The following is a 17,031-nucleotide window of genomic DNA, read 5'->3' as shown; positions in this document are numbered from 1 at the left end:
TTGCCATTACCCACACACTCTAGCCTGAAGCACTCCCCAAAATGCTTTGGATGTCTGGGGGCGTTGGGTTGACTGGAATGTGCTGCTGCCTGCTAGAATCAATTCAAACCAACTCATCAGATGCCTTCATGAGAAAAAGCTATGGATGCCATAGACTCAGCAGAGCCTGTTCCGACCAACAGTAAAGGAAATTCTCTTGCCATTAAATAGACACATTCTGAAGATGGACAGTGGATATTGTTTTAAATAACTACTATTTTGATACATACTTCTTACTGTGTATATATAGATAGTCTACATAAAATACATAAGTCAACATGTCCTGTGGTGTGTGACATGCTACACAATAATGATCTACTCATAGAATAAATCAAAATGATGACATTTACCAGAGTCCTCTGATGTGGGACAGGCCCAAAATCACCACTTTAAGGGGAGGACTTAAATCGGTTTAAAATGAGATACTTTTCATGCGAAATTCTAGGCTGTCAAACATACCTAATAGAGCTCACTACGAAAATATAAAAATAAAATAAACCTAGCATTTGTGTCTTTAAAGCTTAAAAAATTAGTCAATAGTCTAACCCTAACTTGACTATGACACTGGCACAGCTGCCATCATAATAATTTACACAACATACATAAAAGTTATTATGACTCATCTATGAACGAAGATTGGCGACACGATACACTGCTATATTACTATTTTTCATTCAGGAAAAAAAGTTTTCAAAACTCCTGGTGGGCCTGAATTGTTATTTACCGACAGAACTGACCACAGTCGAGCTGGGACACAATTCAGAAGAATAAACGACATCGACCGAGGAGAGGACAATAACTTAAATGACATTTTACCTTGCGCTCCTCGGAGAACTTACTAGGATGTATCCGAATGAACGCAGACTGACGTACTCATTACAAAAAAGAAAATAAACGCTTTATAGTTGTAGAAAAATCTCTGCTTTCCCACAACCCGGCAGCGGAGTGATGCTTGTGACTCCCAGTCAAGTCGAAACCGAACGAACGCGATGTGAAGCGAGAAACAATACGCGGTCACGCCTATTACAGTAAATTGCTATATTTTTCAAAATAAAAGTCTCGGACAAAATCGGCTTTTGCTGAAGATTTTATTTGTAATGATTACACTGGTATTGATAAATACAAAATTGAAGGGTGGTGGAAGAAGAGGAAAGACATTTGTTTAAAGAAACTTTAAACTTGAAAAATAATTGCTTTTTGTAGTAGCATGTAGAAGTAGCTGAATAGTTTTAAAAAAATCTGGGCCACTAAAACAAAGGTTGCAGGACATTGCCAAATTTAGATTACCCAGATCAAAGGACTAGTATTGCAGTCTTCAAGAAGTTTGTTTACTCTGTCACTTTAAATTAAAAGCTTGGTTACAGTTAATTAAAAGGCAAATAATATCTTTATAATAAAGCACTTCCCTAATGTGTGGTAGTAATTTAGAAACCACAAACTACACATTCAAGCATAAATTAAGCTCTATCAGTCCTGTATCACTGTATTTAAAAGAAGAAGAAAAAAACATTTAAAAGAAGAAGAAGAAAAACAATATTTGAATAAAAAGATATGTGAATTAGCTCAAACCTTTTTATTTAAAAAACACACGTCTTTTTCTTTATAAAAGTAGCTATTTGCTTGGCATATATGTGCCTTCTTTTCAGAGACTAACTAGGCGTGTAAAACACAGCCTACATAGACATATTGAAAGCAACATTAAAATGTAATCAGTGTAACTCTTAAGTTTATATATTTTGTCTGAGAATTAGCAAAGCTAAATATTTATAAGCATTGATGCATGCATCATTTTCCTCAAAACGTATCTGCCAAAACACAATATGGGTCAACACAATCAGATGCAAAACCCAGTGTGTCAAATCTCTATAAACTTATAATATAATTCAGGTGAATGAATGAATGAATGAATGAATGAATGAATTGAGATTACAGGATTTTCAGCTCCATATTTTGTATTGTCTACAACAAGCCATAAGACCTTGTTGAATCAAGATGAAATATGCAAATTGGTGTTCAATTTAAGGATGAACGGTACAGAGACAGGACAACAAAATAATAAAAAATAATAATAATATTTTTATTTAGCAAAATAATACTTTTATTCACCAAAGAAATATTAAATTGGTCAAAAGTGACAGTAAAGACATTTATAATATTACAAATATTATTAAATATTACAATTTTGATTTTGAATAAAAGCTGTTAAGCAGCACAACTGTTTTCAGCATTGATAATAAGAAATGTTTCTTGAGCTCCAAATCAGCATGAGAATGATTCCTGAAGGATCATGTGACAGGAAAGCCTGGAGTAATGATGCTGAAAATTCAGCTTCGCCATCACAGGAATAAATTAATTTGAAAATATATTCAAATAGAAAACTGATATTTTAAATTGTAATATTGTATCACAATATTACTGTTTTTACTGTATTATTCATCAAACAAATGCAACCTGGATAAGAGATTTCTTTCAAAAACATTAAAAAATCGTATCAGCCCCAAATTTTTGAAAGACAGTGTGTATTTAACAAATTATCGATATCCGAAGCACAACTGTTTTCAGCATTGATAATAAGAAATGTTTCTTGAGCTCCAAATCAGCATGAGAATGATTCCTGAAGGATCATGTGACAGGAAAGCCTGGAGTAATGATGCTGAAAATTCAGCTTCGCCATCACAGGAATAAATTAATTTGAAAATATATTCAAATAGAAAACTGATATTTTAAATTGTAATATTGTATCACAATATTACTGTTTTTACTGTATTATTCATCAAACAAATGCAACCTGGATAAGAGATTTCTTTCAAAAACATTAAAAAATCGTATCAGCCCCAAATTTTTGAAAGACAGTGTGTATTTAACAAATTATCGATATCCGAATTATATTATATTATATTATATTATATTATATTATATTATATTATATTATATTATATTATATTATATTATATTATATTATATTATATTATATTATATTATATTATATTATATTATATTATATTATATTATATTATATTATATTATATTATATTATATTATATTATATTATATTATATTATATTATATTATATTCAGAGCTGGGTAGATTACTTACAAATTGTAATCCGTTACTGATTCCAAATTACATGACAAATATTGTAGTTATGTAATCCATTACATTAGACACGGTAATATAATCAGACTATTTTTATAGATTACTCTGATTACTTTTGACCTAACTCATTTATCATTTACATAGGATAATCTTGTACCATATTGATATAAAAATACAAAAAGTAAGAAAATATATTTAATTCAGTGTTATTAACAACATGAAGTACATTTAACATTGCATTATGTCAAAGTTTCACAAACTGGGGTTCATGAAGGAACTGCAGGGGGTTTGTGGGTTTAATGAAAAGCTTAATAATTAACTAAATCATAAAAATGTAAAACTAAAATAGATCATTTTAAAATAACATAAATCAAAATAAAAATGAAATAATGTAATGTGACCATTAACCAATGTCAGAGAACCATGAACATGCAAATGTTACTTATTAAAATATTTATTTTAAATCTCAGGGGTACTTCAAGTAAATATATTATATTATATTATATTGTATTATATTATATAGGTGAGAGATGTTCAGATGACAAAAAGTTTGGAATCTTTGCATTACACAATGTGAATTTGTGCACTTTCATGCGTTTGAAGCCTTCCAAAGACCTAGTAATACATGACTAAATAATACACTGAGTGATAACTCAAATAAATAATAAATTAATGCAATGTTGAAACTTCTTCAACCTGAAATGACTTTTGTAAATCAGTGGTCAAATGCTGTGTAGCCCTCTGACTAGTGACTGGTCTTTGTGTGAATGGCCACAAAACTGGCAGACTTTCTGAACGAATACAAGTGGTAGGCTAGAGGAACATTTAAAAGATGAAAAAGAGAAATTATATTTATATAATAATTACGGAGAATCAATAAATTATAAACAAGTTATTGCTATTGTGTGAATAATATGTAATAATGTATTCAATAAAAAAGTAACTGTAGTCTGATTACGAGTATTTTAAAACGCAATTACAAGTATTTAATTTTTGTAATCTGATTACGTAATTCAGATGACATGTAATCAGTTGGCCAGCTCTGATTATGCCTGCCCTGGAGGAGGCGTGGCTCTTTATTCTCCTAAAGCGAGTTGGAGGGGGCACGCATGCGAGCACAGTGGCGGGTGTCAGAAAAGAGGAGGTGCGTGGCATGATACGCAGTTACGCATCTCTCATTTGAGTGTGCGTGTGTTGTATGTGTGGAGGGGAAGCGCAACACGCGTTGTGATATTCGCACTTCTAAACTGAGCTAGAACCAACTTTATTTCCCCCTACTTTCGCTTTCCTCGGACAGAAGAGGACGTTCCTGAGTTTTTGTTTTAGGAGTAAGAAGGCAAATCCTCGGCTGTGGAGGAATAATGTCAGCGTCGGCGGCGAAAGTGAGCCGAAAGGAGCAGAACTCGAATCACGACGGAGCGGACGAGACCTCGGGTAAAGTAATGGCGGTCTCCTGCGCACCGCCATTTTCCGTAACTTCCATTTCTTGCGTTTAAAGCACGAATATCAATTCTAACTAGCCGCTTGGTGTTTATTTGAACCTTTAAACGAAGCCCGAGTTAATCCAGCAGAAGTGTTTTTTTTGCGGTGTAATTTCAGCGAAGGGATGTTGCGCGCACCGGAGGCCATGTTTCCTCGCGCGGAGGCTTTATTGTGCCACGCGCGACGAACATTGCGCTCGCGCCATTTAATTTATAAAAACAGCACAGTTCCAGGTTGTTTCCACTTGTTTATGTACTCAACTGTGTCTTTCAAGCTTAATGTGGCTTGAGTGTTATTTGTGCGCTGTATTGCGCCCATGTTGTGTGCTAATAGGCTAACGTTAACTGGTTATTGTGTCTGCCCCGCCATCACGAGCCATTCCCGCATGTGTCATTGAACCACGCTGCATCGCAAACCACTGTAAAGGTGTTTGATGAAGCTCAATTGGGTCGAAATGACTTCCTAATCCGATCTAACTGTTAATGCACGGCAGTAATGTGTAATTCATTGGGAGGAAGGTAAATCTGGCCCAGCGCGTGGCCTCCTACGTTTAAACCTCGCGGCCTTACGCAGCTGCTGCTGAAACGGCACCGGATTGAGCTGGTCGTTCGGCGTGAACACCCCGGTTTCACTTTTAACTTATCTTTGTGTTTTTGAATCGGATGAGGCTGGCATTAGATAACGTTGCTTTATTTTGTTCATTTGATTTACAAATAGATCGTGTTTACATTGTACGAATGCATTGTTTAGTGTATAGTTGCATGTGTAATTTATGTCATGCTTTTATGTTAGTCCGTATATAAGGATTGCTTGCAGGTGCAATTTTGTCCTACTTTTTGCAGGATATTAATGGTATAGCGAATTAGCCTTTTTGTTAATGTTACCGTTTATTGCATTTCAGAAAAAGAGCAACAGGAGGCAATTGAACACATTGATGAAGTACAGAATGAAATCGACAGGTAAGTTTGCCATTGCTGCTCGAGTATCATTTGTAATGTCACATTTAATGCAGTTTTTATTTATGCTTTTGTATTTTTCCACTTCTGTTGCTTTCCTCAGATTGAATGAGCAGGCGAGTGAGGAGATTTTAAAAGTAGAGCAGAAGTACAATAAGCTACGTCAGCCATTCTTCCAGAAGAGATCAGAACTCATAGCCAAAATTCCAAACTTCTGGGTCACAACATTCGTCAACCATCCACAAGGTGAGAAGATGCATATAATACTGAGACCTTTTGATGGTGATGTTAAATATGGTTGATTTCTGATATGGGTTTATATATTCTATTCTAATGTATTGTTTTTGATTAATAGTCTCAGCCTTGCTCGGTGAGGAGGATGAAGAATCACTTCATTACCTGACCAGAGTGGAGGTCACAGAGTTTGAGGACATCAAATCAGGTTACAGAATAGATTTTGTAAGTACCCTTTTTCATCTGGTCGAGTCTGAAAGTAATGCACAGCTGTGACAAACCAATTGTTTGACCTGTAATTGTATCTTCTCTGCAGTACTTTGATGAAAATCCATACTTTGAAAACAAAGTCCTCTCAAAAGAATTCCACTTGAACGAGAGTGGTGACCCATCTTCAAAATCCACTGAAATCAAATGGAAGGCTGGAAAGGTGGGTTAACAATTCTTTTTTTTTTTGGACAGTTTTGACATTTTTGGGTGTACGTTAACTATTTACGTATGATGCAGGACCTGACGAAGCGTACTGGACAGACACCGAACAAGGCAGGGAAGAAAAGGCAACATGAAGAGCCAGAGAGCTTCTTCACCTGGTTCACCGATCACTCCGATGCAGGGGCTGATGAACTCGGAGAGGTCATTAAAGATGACATCTGGCCCAACCCTCTGCAGTATTACCTGGTATGAAGTATTATTATTGCATTACTGCAGGTGTATATTAGCCATAGCAAGTCAGAACTTGTATTTATCTTTCTTTCTCTCTCTCTCAGGTTCCTGATATGGATGAAGAAGAGGGTGAAGGCGAGGAGGATGATGATGAGGAAGAGGAGGAGGGTTTGGAGGACATTGATGAAGAAGGGGATGAGGAAGAGGGAGAGGAAGACGAAGAGGAGGATGATGGAGAAGATGGTGAGGTGAGAATGATTCAAAGCTTTGGCTTTAATTTGAGGGCAAATTACACCCTTTTTTTTTTTTTTTTTTTTTTTTTTTTTTAATGCATGGCAGTTTTTGTGGTTTATTCGTGGACATTGATTTAAAATGTATTTAGAAAGTGCATCATTCATTATTTGTAAAAACTTCAGAAACTGGCACAGTTCGACCCTAAATATTTTTCCCTTCTTTTTCAGGATGATGGGGAGGATGACTAAAGGCTGATAAGGACATATTCCAACACTTGTACCTGTTCTTTCCTTTTTGAAGTCATCCTCCAACCATGGGAGCAAAAAGCTTTGTTTTTATTTCTTTATTTTTATTACAAAAAAAAATTTGTGCTCCATCTTCTGTTCAACTGAATCCTCTCCTGTCCTGACCATGTCTAAACCCTGTTAATTCCTTGGACATACAGTTCCTGCATTGGAAAACTAGTGGCATCTCGTTGCTGAAGCCTCTTGCGTCATCTTTAATTACAACCATCTCCAAAGACAAATACAAAATATTAACAATCTGCACGTCATCCTCTGTAGACTAAACTTAAGTAAATAGCAGTTTATATATTAAGTATATGAAATGATTTTTTTTTTCCTGTGAATGGTTGTGAGTTGAAGTAATAAGCCATGGTGCAGTGATCTAATCATAGCGTACATACCTAGCCACTTTTTTCTTTGACCTTTTGTATATTTTCTTTAATGCAGAGGTGGGCCCCAAAGAGTTGACACTGTTTTTCCTCTGTGATGTTTTGGACAAAAGGAAAGCACCAGCTAGCTCCTGTCAACTCTTGTAAATGTTTTGGGGTCAATATCAGGGTATGGCAGTTATTATTGTTGGCAGTTATATCAGGGTATGGCAGTTATTATTGTTGACAGTTCAATGGGGTCGGGTGGGGCAAGTGGGCATTTGACACATCAACATTTGGGTTTATGTTGATTGAATTTTCATTGTAATGTTTTACAGACACCCATGAGGTTTGAAACATTTTTAATAAAAACAACAAAAAAACTTCTTGTAATTTTGAGCTTGGCTAATTAAAGGATTATTTAAATTAGATAATAAAGCCTGTAGAATCTTAAAGAACTCTACAACTGGTCTTTTCTCCACCTGCTTTCTTTTATTGGAGATGTACAAATGAACAAGTTTAAGAGTACAGAGGTTTTTATACACTTTTGTTTTAAATGGTACACCTTTAAAACTTTTTTTTTTTAATGCAATTTTATAATTTAGGTTAATTTTGAATTGTATCTCATCAAAGAGTCTTAACAGTAGGCTCAGTGTTGGAACAATCACTTTTTAAGGTATTGCAGACAGATGGGCCATCACTACAATTTAGTCCCTTTTAACTCCATGCAAGTCATGGCTTTTATAAGGTTAGATTGTAACTGCTTTGAGCTCTAAAGAGTTTGGTTAAAAGGAGACTTTTTTGTATTATTATTACATTACACACTGCTTTGGGCCTAAAACTCAATAATTTAAGTCGTTTTGATTTATTAACTGGTCATTTTCCCAGAGCAGTATATTAAATGTCTTCTAAAAAAATATCCACTACATTTTGATTGAATGGTATGGGAAAAAATATTTTATTATTTATAGTGATATATATATGTGTGTGTGTTTGTGTTGGGTTATTGTGTTTTCTGATTGAGATGTTAATCGTTTATGGTGAAGATTATCATGTACACCACATTACAGGAAACCCAAGGGAAACAAATATTTTATCACTTCAAATTATTAATGATTATATATTTCTTAAAGTATAATTATAATGGCTTATTTTTTTTAATATAAAGAAAAATGGGTTTGTTGTCAATTAATGTAGTTCTACTAGTTGCACATTTATCTTAAACAAATCGCATAAGATTTTAGAGTGGACATGTGAGAAAATATAACCTTCAGTGATAAGTAATATCAAATATGAACATGAATTAATAAAAAAAAAAGTTTATATCAAGTTTCTATTAGAAGCCTGAGGCTATTATGTGTTTGCTCGTGACAATTTTCAAAGCCCAAATGGCACCGAATTGTAAGAATGACCTAATATAAAACTGAAACTGCTCTGAGTAGGTTGACCAATCAGAAGCTAACACCAGTGACGTAAGAAGGACAGCCAATAATTGATTGGCTCACGGTATCCATGGCAGAGCAGTCACGGATGTCACATCCAGGATAACAATGGAGGAACGAACAGCGCTGTGCAGTGGCCAAATACAATAAAATATCGTACAAAATTAGCAACAATAAGTGTTTTCCCTATTACAGAAGCAGATTTTGATTCGTCGAACATAAAACCGTTTTAAATATAACGAATAACCAACAAATCGTGCTTTATGAAAAATAATCGCCAGCTCCCAGCTAACGGTAACGTCTTATTGAGACTAAGCATTTTGTAGAGATATTAACACACATATATATATATATATATATATATATATATATATATTGTCTGAGATAAAGATTAAATAGTTTATTCTCGCTAGCTGACAAAGTTTAAACATGTTCACGGATGAAACTCTTGACTTAATTGGTGCCGAATCAACATGGAGAAAGTCACATCAGCAAACACAAGAATCAGTAAGTGAAAAAGTTTGCTTACCTTCTCTAACCAGAATATTCATGCTCTTGTAATCTTGTAAGTATCAGTCTTCTTGTGTGATGATATATCGTGTCTTTTATTCCCGCACAGAGAAGCTGTCAAACTCTTCCAGTTCACACAGCAGAGGCTGAAACACAAGCTAAAGCCGTGTTAGACAACAGCACCCAGACACAAGACCAGATCAGTCAAACACTCTCCTTAGATCGAGACATATCTGACTTTCCTGGTTTGCTGGACTTCTTGCATAAAGTTGAAGACATAGTTATCAAAGAACTGGTGAAAAACTCCAAGAGTCATGCTTTTGATGGGTTTCAAGTGAACTGGGAGGATCAGAATGAGTCGGTGAGAGCCTTGAATGCAAAAATATATTAATCATTGTATTAAAGGGGTCATATGATGCGATTTCAAGTTTTCCTTTCTCTTTGGAGTGTTACAAGTTGATTGTGCATAGATAAGATCCCTGAAGTTGCAAAGACTAAAGTCTCAAAACAAAGTTAAGACTCTGCCACGCCCCCCTAAAACGGCTAGTTCTAACACGCCTAATGTACAGTATTTGAAAAATAATGTGTTTTTTGAACATTAAAGCATGTCAACATATTCTGTTACACCAAATACACAAAATAATGATCTTTAAAAAAGCATCATATGACCCCTTTAATATTTTTTACAATTATCTTAGAACTGGTGATTTTTTTGCACAGGTGTCCTGCATGTACCGTCTTCAGCATGTTGATGCCCAGGAAAGGGGTCTGCAAGTCACCAGCGTGTCCTGGAACTGCACCGGCTCTGTCATAGGCTGTGGATTCGGCCGGTAACAGCCATTTCCCCGTACAGACACATAAAACCATCAGCTGTCGTAATTAAAGCAGTTTTAATGTTGTATTTTTGGGGTTAGTGTGGATGATGGTGATTGGAGCAATGAGAAGGCGTATGTGTGCACGTGGAACCTGGACCGGCAGAACCTGAACCCAAAGCGGCCGGATGTGATCATAGACGTGGCCACTCCAGTCATGTGTCTGTGCTTCCATCCTGTGAGACCGTCTGTGGTTGCTGGTATGGAAATACATTTACAAAATCAAATGCTTTTACATTTTTTAAAGAATGACTCACATGCTCAGCTAGGTTCATATTTTACCTCAAAATGGAGAGAGAAAAAAACTAACATAAAATGTGAAATATTTGCATAAAGAAACTGAAGCTTAAAATTTTGCATCAAATGGAAAATTTGTGAATTTTTTTTGTGCAATTATTCATCATCTTGTGTCAGTTAAATAGTACAGAAATCCTGTTTGGATGCAATGTTTTTACTTTTTAAATGAGCAATATTAGAGGCAGTAAAACTACTACTATTAAAGATATGGATAGACAGATAGATTTCTTTTCTGACAGAAAATTTAGCAATTATGCATTAAATTGATCAAAAGTGACAGTGAATTAATTTATAATGTTACAAAAGACTTCTATTTCAAATAAATGCAGTTCATTTAAACTTTTGAATTGGGCATAAGGCACTTCTTTTAAAAAATATATAAATATATATATAAATCATCCTGAATAGAGCCATAAGAGCCAAACAATTATCAATAAATAAGTCTGAAAATCAAAAATCTAAAAAAAAAAATAATAATAATAATTTCTCCAAGTGATATTCTCCTAGTATTTTCATACTGCAGTATTTGACAATTATATTCATAAGTGAATACCCTCAGTTATTACGGATAAATAAATATTGATGGCTCATTTCCAGCCGGTCCTCTTATTTTTGTGTCATTAGGGGGGCTGTACAGTGGTGAGGTGGTGGTCTGGGACACCAGCCGCTCACAGGACCTCATTCTGGCTCAGACGGGAATGTCTGCAGATACCCACCGTGAACCAGTTTTTCAGGTATTTAACCTATTAAATAAAAATCTATGACTGAAATCTGATGCATAAGGTTTCGGTGATCCATAACTGCTGAGTATTTCTGTGTGCACAGGTCAGCTGGGTCCCAGGAGCTCGCAGAGGGGAGTTTATCGTACTGAGCGCCGGTTCAGGAGGAAGAGTTCTGTTGTGGACTGTTGATGGAGCTGAAGCCAAACTCATCTTGAGTTCTGGATATGCCCTTGTTCAACAGCAAGTGCCTCAGTGTGGAGCAGCAAGTAAGGTGGGTGTCACAATATGGTCTTGGCAAAAAAAATATTTTGTAAAAATTGCGAACCGTCTGTTTTTCCTTGTGAAGATGATGTAACGAAACGCATATCCTAATGAACCACGTGGTTTTTACACAAATTAATGTAATTCAGTTTAGATATGATATCTAATCATTATTGTAATGATCCCAGATAAAACAGAATGTGAAAAAGAATGTGCTACTTAATTATAACTTTTGGCCTGGTGGATCTCAAAAAGCCTGTCATATACAAGTTATATTTCATCTCAAAATCATTAGAAAAATATAACAAATTATGCTAATGATTAAACATTTTTTGTACTTTTCATAAGCAATTTTTTTTTAACCTAATTTTTGTTACTGTATATAGTATTTGTTTTTATAATATTTTGAAACGGGTTTTATTTTTGCATTTTCTGTTTTCATTTAAATTTTAGGTAAAATGTTAGTAATGTTGTTATGTGTATGTGTCATTTTTAGGTTTTATAAATAAAAAAAGATTATTAATTAAATTCGGTTAATTTTATTTAGTCTTTTATTTAGTTTAAGTTATTTTAGTACATCAGGTAAAACTAATTAAAATTAAAATGAGAAATGAAACTAGCTGAAATAAAATAAATGTACGTTTTTTATTTTTTACATTAATTCAGTTGCTGTTTATTTTATAAGTAACGAAAATGTTTATTTTTTTGATTTATTTGTTACTAAGTTTTTACTATAATAAACTTGGTATATGATAATAAAAATGATATAGTATGTAATCTGTAAGGAGCTGTATATTTTATGGCAGTATTTATTGTACTGTCGTATTGTAGTTTTTTCACAGTGAAAAAAAAACAAAAGCAGTCTTAAGTCGCTGGGGTATATTTGTAGCAATAGCCAAAAATACATTGTATGGGTCAAAATTATTGATTTTTCTTTTATGCCAAAAATCATTAGGATATAATGTAAAGATCATGTTCCATGAAGATATTTGGTAAATTTTCTACTGTAAATATATTAAAACTTAATTTTTGATTAGTAATATGCATTGCTAAGAACTTAATTTGGACAACTTTAAAGGCGATTTTCTCAATATTTAGATTTTTTTGCACCCTCAGATTCCAGATTTTCAAATAGTTGTATCTCAGCCAAATATTGTCCTATCCTAACATCCATACATCAATGGAAAGCTTACTTATTCAGCTTTCAGATGATGTATAAATCTCAATTTCGAAAAATGTATCCTTATGACTGGTTTTGTGGTCCAGGGTCACATATTATATATTTTGGGATGAAATATGACCATGACATATTTTTGAGCATTTCACCCTAATAATACAACACAATTGTCTCTCCCTGAAGACCCGAGGTAGCACCACTATAGGAGTAACCTCTGTTGCACTTTCCCCGTGGGACCTGGACACATTCTTGGTGGGCTCAGAAGGAGGCCTTGTGCTCAAATGCTCCTTCAGCAGTGAGACAGTGGCAGCAGTGCCCCCTAATGGTGAGAGCGTGACACTGCGGGCTCCAGTGCAATTCTCGTTCTCACCACTAGGGGGCCCTGTGCACTCAGTCCACTTCTCACCGTTCCATAGGTGAGCTTTGTGGTATATTTTGTACTGTTATTTACTTAGTATAATATCTACTTTAAGGCTAATTGGCAGTAATTGTAACACCTCCTGGTGTTTCTGAATTTAGGAATCTGTTTGTAAGTGTCGGGACAGATGGTTTGGCTCATCTGCACACTGTGCTCCAGCCCCGTCCCCTGCTGTCTCTACGGGTGTCCGATTCATATGTGTTTGGGGTGAGGTGGTCACCTACACGCCCTCTAGTCTTTGCTGCAGCCACAGGACAAGGTGAGATGTTTGTAATTCTCCAAAAGGGCAGTATATTTAGAGCAGATCTATATTGGATATTTTTCATTTATATATTGAAAAATATATTAATATATATTAATGGTGTTTATTAATATTAAAGGCACAATATGTAATTTTCGCCGCTAGAGGGCACGTATTCAAAACAAACAAAGAAACAAAGGCGTAGCTTGATGACGCCGTGACTGAGTGTGGAATCATGGGAGTTGTGGTCTTCATCCCCACAGCCGAAGCAATCCGACGGGACTCGGGCAGAAATAATGTTCATGGATGAGCTAATGTATTAAAGATTTATTAACATCGTAGTATGAAGCAGGGTGAGGCTGAAAGCCGTCGAAGCGAAACGAGGCCACTGAACGAGTGCGACACACGGCTCGAAAGCAGTGGAGCTTTTATTATGCCACAGTCGACCGCTTCCGCTCCTTCCGGTCGTGCGTATGTGGGGTAAAGCAGTGCTGTTTTATCATACTAGATAATACTACATTTGAAACTTCTGTTATAATGCTACTCTGTGCGGTCGTCACCTGTCTAATAAAATGCATAGCATATTAAAGCATCTTTGGTGTTTTCTAGAAATCGAGGGGTTAGGACGTCATTGGCAGGCGACACGACACTATAGACACGGTCCGTGTCACTAGTTAAAATTGCTTATTTTTCTGGATTTAAACATTCTTCGAAACATTTGGGATAATGCAAGTACACAAGTCAGCAAAATATGTAACACTGTTCTAGTGGTTTTTGGATATTTTAATTAAAAAATCTTGCATATTGTGCCTTTAATATAATATTGTTAAATATTATATTACATTATACTTTTTATATTAAAAAACAAAATAAAAAGAATTGCACTCTAAAAATATTTACTGCACTCTAATAAAACGTTTTAATATAGATTAAAAAATGTATATATAATATATATATATTTAGTAAAATGAAAGCATGGTCTCAAGATATATTGTATAATAATTATACATTTTAATTTTAAATTGAAATGTAAACTCTTCTATGGCAGGTTTGGTCCAGATGTTTGATTTGGGTCGGAGGTCTTTAAGGCCAGCTGCCACAATTGACCAGAACACAAGTGGTCAGCCAACATATTGTCTGGAGTTCAACCCCAAACACACAAATCTGATGGCAGTGGGCAATGCAGATGGTAGTGTCAGCATCTGGCAGCTCAGCGCCGAGTTAACGGAACAAGGTGCCAAGGAAACGGCAATGCTAGAACAGCTGGCCAATGAGGTGGCGGACTGAGTCTGTTTGAAACTTTCTTAAAACACATTTATATATGCATTGCATATCTTCAACTGTACATTTACACTGTAAAATAAAAACACTTGACAATTCCTTCCAGTTATAACCAGTAGCGTTTATTTAAGCACACTGCAGTCTCATGGGTGATGTTACAGCATATCCTCTCTATAGTTTTGTTAAACAAAGCAAAGCACTTAACAGCTAAAACAACCACAATAAAATGCACAGATCCACTACACTATCGTCGGTGAAGCATGAGGAAGTGTCAGATAAATATGCAGAGTTAAGAGTGATAGCACGATACAGATATTGCTATACTGGGTGCTATAGAGAATTTCAATTCAGATCCATGCAGTTTGGCTGTGTGTTCTTGTGAAGGGGGGAAAACGCATCCCGATTGGTCACTGGCAGGGAAGAGGCGGGGAATCAATTGACGAAGAGCGAGCGTGTGAATTCCACAAAGTCGAAAGCTGACGGGATCTCGCGGCCCTTGCTGTCCAGGTAGGGCTTCATATGGGAAATACAGTAGTCTGCCTGTTCCTTCGTCAGGTTCTGTAAACACAGAAGGTCGTTAAGATCATCTTTCTAACACCAAACATGAAACTGAGGCCAAAAGTTTGAAACTGATCTAATACTAATTGTAAATGGCATGGGTTTGATATTTTGTACCTGGTAGAGTTCTTCCTTGGTGACGTAAGGTTTGTTCTCGGCGCTGAGAGCACGGAAAGCACTCTCGATCTCTTCGCTTGACTTCACATTCTCTGTTTCTCGGCTGATCATGAAGGCCATGTACTCCTGCAAGGACACGTTTCCATCCCTGAACGAAACAAATTGATGTTAGCTCCATGACGGAAAGAACAGAATATTTAGCTCATCCACAGATGATGTTTCTCACCTGTTTGGATCCACTATGTCCAGGATGGACTCAAACTCTGGGTCTGGTTCTCCTTCTTCAACCATGGGCAGGTCATAGCCCAGAGACCGCAGGCAGGACTTGAACTCCTGGTGATTGAGACGGCCCGATTTTTCTTTGTCGAAGTGCCTGAGAAACAAACATTTTTGTTACGTTTTCAAGAACACTTAAGTTTAGCATTGTAATGTTTTGTTTTTCATTCAAGTTGATTACTCACTTGAACATCATGCTGAATTCCTTCAGGGCCTCTTCTGTTACTCCTGTAGTGTTTCTAGAAGAGAATTACAAGAAAAAGAATAAGTAAAATTAAATGTAAAAAAATTTATAATAACAACAATGTATTAAAAAAACAAAATGGTATTCTAATAAAAATCAATAATAATTATAATAGTCAAAAAATGTTCTTAATATATATATAATATGATGGAAAAATGTTGTGGACTGGTCTGAGAAGTGGCACCTGGCTTGGATCTGTTGTTCCAGGTTGTGTTGCATTCTCATGCCCAGTTGGTCGAGTTGGTCCCACTGTTGGGCCAGACCCACGGTGCTGTGTTCTGTGTATTTGTTGTCTAGGATCAGCGCCTCCTCCATGGCTGCTCCCAGATCCTCGATCTTCTTCAGCTGACTGCGCATGGCACGAATCTCCTGGTGCTTGCGCTGCAGAGAAAACCCGAGGGATAAGACATGAGACCAGAGCATCTTATAGTTCAGTGCATCTATTACTGTCTAGGTAGGGTTTAAAGCTTATGCAAGTGTATTAATGTGTTCTTTCCTACAGACTTCTAAAGTGAAATGTTAGTATACTTTCTGGCAAATGAATTCCCATGTTCTTTCCATGACTTTCTAGTCGTTTATAATGGATGGATATTAGAAAACCACTTTATATAAATAGGACACACAAAGCAACATTTAACTAAAGAAAAACTTGAGTAACTCGGCAAGACTACAAAAAAAATTGTACTCGCTACACTGACAAAAAGAAACATCTTTAGAGATCAACATAACTATTTTATAAAATTTATATTTTTAGGATTTTATCAATTTGCATGACTAGGTCTGGGATTTACAATTTTGCACATGAAACACCATTTTTGGGGATTTTTCTTAAAATTATTTTTGATCAGAAACAATGTATTCACTATTTTATATGATACAGACTACCGTTCAAACGGTTTGGTGATTTTTTATTTAAAGAAACACTTTTATACACCAAGTACACATTAAAGTGTTAGTTCACCCAAAAATGAAAATTCTGTCATTAATTACTCACCCTTGTGTTCTTCCAAACCCGTAAGACCTTCGTTCATCTTCGGAACACAATTTAAGATATTTTTAATGAAATCTGAGGGCTCTCTGACCCTCCCATAGACAGCAAGGTAACTACCACATTCAAGGTCCAGAAAAGTACCAAGATGATCGACAAAGTAGTCCGTGTGACATCAGTGGTTCAACTGTAAAGTTACGAAGCTACGAGAATACTTTTTGCGCAAAGAAAACAAAAATAACGACTTTATTCCACATTTTCGTCTCTACT

General features: G+C 35.6%; 4 protein-coding genes across 11 annotated transcripts in view; 2 read left to right on the top strand and 2 right to left on the bottom strand.

The window, feature by feature from the left end:
* LOC107675626 (cytospin-A-like) overlaps nucleotides 1-1,724 on the bottom strand; it is a 29,839-nt gene extending 28,115 nt beyond the window's left edge. Inside the window, exons 1-2 of the mRNA XM_016470025.1 lie at nucleotides 1,717-1,724; nucleotides 856-936 (exon numbers count right to left, since the gene is read on the bottom strand). Coding sequence (XP_016325511.1) covers nucleotides 856-936; nucleotides 1,717-1,724 — 89 coding nt within the window. The remainder of the gene's footprint in view (nucleotides 1-855; nucleotides 937-1,716) is intronic.
* A 2,515-nt stretch (nucleotides 1,725-4,239) lies between these two features.
* LOC107675639 (protein SET) lies at nucleotides 4,240-7,491 on the top strand. Of its 2 annotated transcripts, none has more exons than XM_016470050.1 (8): nucleotides 4,240-4,570; nucleotides 5,520-5,577; nucleotides 5,678-5,820; nucleotides 5,930-6,033; nucleotides 6,125-6,238; nucleotides 6,316-6,486; nucleotides 6,576-6,714; nucleotides 6,933-7,491. In XM_016470050.1, exons 1-8 carry the CDS (start codon nucleotides 4,498-4,500, stop codon nucleotides 6,935-6,937), a joined length of 807 nt encoding a protein of 268 aa, XP_016325536.1. In that variant the 5' UTR covers nucleotides 4,240-4,497; the 3' UTR covers nucleotides 6,938-7,491. The 2 variants fall into 2 exon arrangements, with proteins under 2 accessions (XP_016325536.1, XP_016325535.1); XM_016470049.1 differs by having other exon boundaries at nucleotides 6,576-6,719.
* A 1,382-nt stretch (nucleotides 7,492-8,873) lies between these two features.
* Nucleotides 8,874-14,677, top strand: LOC107675631 (WD repeat-containing protein 34). 2 transcript variants are annotated; one of them, XM_016470038.1, is made up of 10 exons: nucleotides 8,874-9,093; nucleotides 9,213-9,306; nucleotides 9,419-9,670; nucleotides 10,030-10,139; nucleotides 10,224-10,381; nucleotides 11,103-11,212; nucleotides 11,304-11,471; nucleotides 12,822-13,054; nucleotides 13,158-13,315; nucleotides 14,346-14,677. In XM_016470038.1, exons 2-10 carry the CDS (start codon nucleotides 9,229-9,231, stop codon nucleotides 14,582-14,584), a joined length of 1,506 nt encoding a protein of 501 aa, XP_016325524.1. In that variant the 5' UTR covers nucleotides 8,874-9,093; nucleotides 9,213-9,228; the 3' UTR covers nucleotides 14,585-14,677. The 2 variants fall into 2 exon arrangements, with proteins under 2 accessions (XP_016325524.1, XP_016325523.1); XM_016470037.1 differs by lacking the exon at nucleotides 8,874-9,093 and having other exon boundaries at nucleotides 9,145-9,306.
* A 1-nt stretch (nucleotide 14,678) lies between these two features.
* Nucleotides 14,679-17,031, bottom strand: part of LOC107675629 (spectrin alpha chain, non-erythrocytic 1) — a 42,145-nt gene continuing 39,792 nt past the window's right edge. For all 6 annotated transcript variants that reach the window (XM_016470027.1, XM_016470029.1, XM_016470032.1 and 3 more), the window contains 5 exons: nucleotides 15,958-16,154; nucleotides 15,715-15,768; nucleotides 15,480-15,626; nucleotides 15,254-15,401; nucleotides 14,679-15,136 (listed from right to left, as the gene is read on the bottom strand). In XM_016470027.1, coding sequence (XP_016325513.1) covers nucleotides 15,011-15,136; nucleotides 15,254-15,401; nucleotides 15,480-15,626; nucleotides 15,715-15,768; nucleotides 15,958-16,154 — 672 coding nt within the window. In that variant the 3' untranslated portion in view covers nucleotides 14,679-15,010. The remainder of the gene's footprint in view (nucleotides 15,137-15,253; nucleotides 15,402-15,479; nucleotides 15,627-15,714; nucleotides 15,769-15,957; nucleotides 16,155-17,031) is intronic.

This window comes from Sinocyclocheilus anshuiensis, unplaced genomic scaffold (genome assembly GCF_001515605.1).
Source record: "Sinocyclocheilus anshuiensis isolate Anshui unplaced genomic scaffold, SAMN03320099.WGS_v1.1 scaffold1880, whole genome shotgun sequence".
NCBI lineage: Eukaryota > Metazoa > Chordata > Actinopteri > Cypriniformes > Cyprinidae > Sinocyclocheilus > Sinocyclocheilus anshuiensis.
This window is presented reverse-complemented; position numbering and strand designations above follow the sequence as displayed.